General features: G+C 41.3%; 1 protein-coding gene across 1 annotated transcript in view; it reads right to left on the bottom strand.

The window, feature by feature from the left end:
* The window catches only part of LOC104947247 (DNA polymerase theta-like), an 11,207-nt gene extending 7,392 nt beyond the window's left edge, over positions 1 to 3,815 (bottom strand). Inside the window, exons 1-10 of the mRNA XM_010773227.1 lie at positions 3,509 to 3,815; positions 3,271 to 3,346; positions 2,745 to 3,163; positions 2,395 to 2,636; positions 1,636 to 1,812; positions 1,429 to 1,559; positions 1,166 to 1,322; positions 966 to 1,077; positions 678 to 879; positions 421 to 562 (exon numbers count right to left, since the gene is read on the bottom strand). Coding sequence (XP_010771529.1) covers positions 421 to 562; positions 678 to 879; positions 966 to 1,077; positions 1,166 to 1,322; positions 1,429 to 1,559; positions 1,636 to 1,812; positions 2,395 to 2,636; positions 2,745 to 3,163; positions 3,271 to 3,346; positions 3,509 to 3,576 — 1,726 coding nt within the window. The 5' untranslated portion in view covers positions 3,577 to 3,815. The remainder of the gene's footprint in view (positions 1 to 420; positions 563 to 677; positions 880 to 965; positions 1,078 to 1,165; positions 1,323 to 1,428; positions 1,560 to 1,635; positions 1,813 to 2,394; positions 2,637 to 2,744; positions 3,164 to 3,270; positions 3,347 to 3,508) is intronic.
* Between the last annotated feature and the right edge of the window lie 2,308 nt (positions 3,816 to 6,123).

Raw genomic sequence — 6,123 nt, 5'->3', positions numbered from 1 at the left:
ATTTTTTCAAAGTAGCTCTCAGTGAAGAAAGGTTGGAGACCCCTGCTTTAGATGAAAATAAGGAGCACTCCAAACACCCCTCTGCGAGATATTTGGTTAAAAATAACACAACGGTGTTCTAGGAGGAAATTCAGGTGAAAAGGTGGGGGGGGGGGGTTACCTTGGTTAGTTATTGGCTAATGGTTACACAAGCCAAAAATCATTATGACATCACAAAGTGGCCAAAATCTGATCAGCTCATTTTCAGACAGGTTTTTATATAAATGGATCAGGACAAAAAGAGAGTGAATCTTTTTTCCTTTTTTCAGAATCTCTTTACAGAGGGGACACATGTTTATTTATAGAAGACATGAACAAGTGGATTTTGCATAATAGGTGACCTTTAAATATAGAAAGTTCAAAATGTAAATTATTTTGTACCAGCATTTCTGAGGTTGTAGAATTCTCTGGCGATGCTGTCTGCCAGCTTCTCACACCAGTTCTTCGAGGGGCAGAACAGCAACACAGAGCGGCCCTCTCTCACAGTCTCATAGCACAAGCTCACTATGTGGTCATCATCGCCCTTTATGAATCACATGTATTACATACAGCGCATGATTATATTACTGGTCAGAAAAGTAGGCATCATTCATTATGACACCCTCATTGGATGATATCTGAACTACACTCTCAGTTACCTTAATGTGAGGTAAAGGAGTAAACTTCCGGACCACAGAGAGGCTCTTGTCGTAGATGTTGCAGCCCACCTTGAAATGCTCCAGCAGGGGCACAGGTCTGTAGTCGGTCTGGTAAAGCTCTGCACCCAACCAGCCGGCCAGAAGGGAGAGGTTCGGCAAGGTGGCACTCATACCTATGATCTGTACACCCTCAGAAAGAGACCTGCAGACAGAAAGGTACAGATTGACATCAGAGGAACTTTGTAGCTGTTAAACAATACAAATATAGACAAAATAAAGAAAACAAACCCAGTGGTGTTCTGCTTCTGCGAAATGTAACGGATTTTGGTTAAGAGTAGTTCGAGTAGGTATCCTCTTCCAGAATCTCCAACCATATGCAACTCATCAACCACAACCATACCTTGTAGCACAAAATAAATCACACTTTTCAAATTCATACTTCATGTTTTATACATAAAAAGAACCTACAGTTATCACTGGTCTGTTACCTAGTAGACCCATATTGTCCTCTTCAATGAGTCTGTTAACGAGAGAATTGGCTTTTTCTATGGTGCAAACAGCCACATCCAGTTTTGAGAACCCTCCAGCCGCTGAGGTGCTGCCCATATATCCCTCCACACGAACTCCAGCCTCTTCAAAAACACTCTATAGGGACACAGATAAAAGTTTGTTAGATGGAGATAAATACACATATGGACAACACAATTCCCATGTTAACATGCATGTACTTTTCTGTCCATCTCTTCCTCACCTGAAGGTAGTGCATCTTCTCTTTGGCCACAGAGACAAATGGAAGAATGAAGAGAGCTTTTCTTTTGGTCTCTAATACACGCTTCAACATCAGCAGCTCTGCGACCAGAGTTTTTCCAGCGCTGGTGGGGGCTGAAAAAGAAGGAATCTAGAGCTGAAAATGACTGGCACTGGGAATCACTTTGTAAAGAGAGGTTCAGTTTCTTACCAGAGTATACCAGGTTTCCTCCCTGCAGCACCTGTCCAACAGTGAGGCACTGAGCCTGCCATTCGAACATGTGAGTCACTCCGTGTTTCTGGTAGCGCTCCAGGACAGGTTTTGGTAAGCCCCAACTGCATAACAGCAGCTTTTCAGCTTGTCCCGCGGGAGCACACAAGGCAACGCCTACAGTAAAAGTAAAAACGTCCTTTACATGTAGTATTTAATCAGACGTCTTTAGTACTGTGAAACATTGTATTTTTAGGAGAGCAAATTGGATTTTATATGGGAAAGATACATCTTATTTCAGAGTGAGGGCTGAGACTTCGTAGATGTCTTTGGTTGTGAATGGGGAATTGAGATCTGACTGTTAAGTGTTTAAAAGTACCAGTGGTTTTCAATTCTTTACGTCCATTTTTTTTTTTTTGGCAGGTAAAGGTGACAGCCCCGCAATAGGTGTCTCTGTGTCCTGGCTCTTTTTGGTCTTTTGTCTTGACACAATGTGCTATAATAAATATTTTCCTTTTTGTATCAACTTCACTTTCAGGAACTATTTAAATGTTCTGCTTATGTTGCAAATTCCTACATTGGATCTTGAACAAATAACAACATGTTATTTAAAAGCCCCATGCAGTGGTCCCCGTCCCATTATATATCACAGCGATTGGGAGTCAGCTTAACAGTTGAATCCAGCAAAAGTCAACAACACAGAGAAACAGAAACAAATGTAAAAATATAAACCCTAAAAATGAAAAGGAGTGCAGGTACCTGGCTGAGGTAAAGTGTCATTCAGAGTAGTGAGGTCTAAGCCACTGGGGACCGTGAGCACAGAGGCAGAGTGATTCTGTAATGACGACTGGAGTTTGGCTTTCTTCGTGTTAGCCGCGAGGTGGGTGGGGCTGAACAAGATGTAGTCCCTCGAACCATCCGGAGTTGGATCAGCATTCATATTTGACACACTTTGGTTGTTGCTACCAGGAGAGTTTTTTCTTCTGTGAGTACTTGCCTGCCTACTGAAACACACAAAGTAAGACAAATCATTTTTCAACAGAAAAAGATAGAGCTGGATAATTGAAACTAAAGAGAAAGTGGGCAAAGATGTGGAAGTTAAAACTCACTTTGTGGAGTTGCCTACTTGCCGACTGTTTTTTATTTGTTGACCGGAAAGCTCATTGATGCAGGCAGAAGCTGGGGGTGCCTTGGTATTGTATGGGCCCCTCTGAGCACACCCTGCTTCCTCAGAGTCCTCGCTGAAGAGAAGCCGCTGTGCAAGATTTTTGCAGTCAGATCTCCATCCTGGTCTATTAGATTCACCACTACCCCCACAGACTCTTCCCTGGGGGCCGGGGGCTCTTTCAGTACGTACAGGGGCCAATGCCGCTGATGATGCTGCGTCTTTCTGTGCATTTCTGTTTCCTGTTGTTGGACATGCAGTGGTAACGGCAGGCTTCACGGGATCTACAGCATCCAACATCTGAAGCATTTCTTCATCTAAAGCTAAAGTGGATTCCCCCAGTGGAAACCCTGCTCCTCCATCCTACATTTAAGATGGAGAATAATACATGTCATTCGTATTTTATGTAGATGTGTAAAAGAATAGGAGATGACAAAGTAGGGGAAATACTACCAAGCTGTCACACTCACTGTGCGGCTGATGTTTGTTTTGTCGGGTTTCTGCAACAGTGTGTCTCCGTCTGGTGGATCATCAGGAGCATGGAAACTATCATCAATAAAAAAGGTGGTAAGCACTTAACACACAAGGCTGATGTGTATTAATAGACAAACATTGAAAGACGTCTCTAGGCAACAGGTCTGATCTGGTTCTAACTTTTCTTAATAATCCAACACTATTTAATTTAAGTGAAACTGGATTTAAACCTACCTTTTCTTCTTGATTTGGTGCTGCCCCATGTAGCTCTTCTTTTTCAGCGAAGGACCTGAGGTGCTCATACTGAAGATCTGCAGTTTTTGACAAACGAGTTAGTAGTTGGTTGTTCAATAACATGACATCAGTTTGACTCTAGACACAACTCTTTTAAAATCTATATTTAACAAGGTGTATAAAAAGTAAGGAAGCGATCAAGCGAAAAACAACTGTGCCCGGATGATATAGTATTTATGTTGCTAAGTGTAAACAATTCATGCGGCGGTTTACAAATATCAAATCAAAAAGTCCGCCGAAGAGCCGCCCGGTGCTCTACAAAAACAGTCCGAAGGGATAAAGCTTTGAATACAAAGGTTCCTAAGCACTCTGGGCCTACCAATAAAAAAGGAAACATATTAGAAACGGGCAGAAGCTTTACAATCATGGAAATAGTGTAGGCCAACGTTTATAAACTAGCCTTAATAACTGTACATGTGTGAGGTGGACATAACGTAACGAAAAATATTTACAATTTAAATATAGTGCTGAACTGTCAAATGGTAACAGTTATGCAACCAAAGTTTATGTTCAGTAGTTCCTGAGTTTGTAAATAAAATAAAGATCAATTGTTTAAACTAAACTGTATTGATAAATAAAGTTTATGAATAATCACTTGTAGCTGCATTGCTAAACAGTTTATGAATTGTCATTATCAGACTGCATTGACACATATTTGTATGTGAATTATCAGCAGTAAGCTGCATTGATAAAGTGTATGATATCAGTAGCAGCTGCTTAATACAGTGTGTGAATTGTCAGTAGTTACTGCATTGTTAAACAGTTTATGAATTGTCAGTAGTATGATGCATTGTTAAACAGTTTAAGAATTGTCAGTAGTAGGTGCATTGATAAACAGTTTATGACAAGTCAGTAGTATGATGCATTGTTAAACAGTTTAAGAATTTTCAGTAGTAGCATTGTTAAACAGTAAAGCTGTATTGTTAAACAGTTTATGACAAGTCAGTAGCATGATGCATTGTTAAACAGTTTATGATAAGTCAGTAGTATGATGCATTGTTAAACAGTTTAAGAATTTTCAGTAGTAGGTTCATTGTTAAACAGTTTGAGAATTGTCAGTAGGTGCATTGTTAAACAGTAAAGCTGTATTGTTAAACAGTTTATGAATTGTCAGTAGTAGCTGTATTGATAAACAGTTTATGACAAGTCAGTAGTATGATGCATTGTTAAACAGTTTATGAATTGTCAGTAGTAAGTGCATTGTTAAACAGTTTATGAAGTAGTAGCTGCATTGATAAAAACAGTGTTGCGTGTGGGCGGAGCCTCGCTCTCCGTCTCGGGTTTAGGGCGTGAGCCAGCGGCTGGTGGGCGCGCCCGCTGCGACGTTGCGGAGGCTTCAAGATGGCGGAAGCCCTGACAACTCAGGAGCAGCTGGTAAGGGTCTCTTTACGGATTTGTTGTACTCATATCCCTGCCATGTTTGTTGTGTAGACATGTCACCCTTAGTTGCTTCTCCAACCGGCGATTTTTTTGCCGAGGTGATTGTCCCAGTTAACGGTGTTTTCCAGTAAACAGCCCTGGCCCGTTCGCTCCTCCCGACTGACTCCGGTGTGACTGACAGCAGTTAGCATGTGTGTTAGCACGATGGCGTTCGCTAGTAGTAGTAGTAGTAGGGATCAGTTAACCGGCTATATATGTCGATTACTCACACCCTTGATAACCCAGCTCTACATGGAACACATATATATGATCATATTGCTAATGTCACCAAGCGGTACGTCGTTGACTATGGTTTGCCCCAGACATGTGGCTTCTCTTGTCTTTAACGGTACCGTTAGCCATCCTGCTGCCACATGTAACGTTAACCTAGCTGCTGGCTAATGCTAATGGCTATTGTTGACTAGCAGGGAATTTCCTCGACAGCTATCTTGCTAGACGTTAAAAATAATGTTGGACCAAGTGTAAAGGTTTAACATGACAAAACACTCATTGCTTTAAATGTTTAATGTCATAATGTACCATGACACAGATAAGACCCACTTAAGATCTTCATACTACCCGAGTGTTTGCTATGAGCCAACAAGCATCGCAGTGTCCTGCCTATCAGATTTACGGTAGAGAATTCACAGAAGTGATCCTCCGGTTCCTAGCATTGTTGTTGCCAACACTTTCTAGTAAAAGGGGCGGGCCTGACTTTGATGGAAAACACTAAATGTCAAGCAACAATTGTGATGACAGCTTGATTTCATAGCTACTTCTTTTATCTTTTCCATGGTTACCTGATCTCTAGGATAAGTCACAGGACTCTTGAGACATTACGATGTGTTTCTTGGTTGCTAACATCACTTTGCAAGAGCCAGTAACATACATCCATTATCCGCCCTGACGACCTATGCAGTCTGTGTTGAAAACCTTTTCTAGTTCACGCTCCCAGCTGAAATCAACGACTTGTTGCCTAGAGAGCTTCCTAGTGCTAAATGTAATCTGAGATACCGATGGTAGAATACGCTGTATCCAAAGGACGCAACATAAAGTTACTCACTGAGTCATTTACATACACAAATGACACAAATTCAACATTGATTCAGGTGAAAAGTGGTGGTGCAGTTACAACT

The sequence above is a fragment of the Notothenia coriiceps genome, unplaced genomic scaffold, assembly GCF_000735185.1.
Source record: "Notothenia coriiceps isolate Sejong01 unplaced genomic scaffold, NC01 NC01_scaffold00012187, whole genome shotgun sequence".
Classification (NCBI taxonomy): domain Eukaryota; kingdom Metazoa; phylum Chordata; class Actinopteri; order Perciformes; family Nototheniidae; genus Notothenia; species Notothenia coriiceps.
This window is presented reverse-complemented; position numbering and strand designations above follow the sequence as displayed.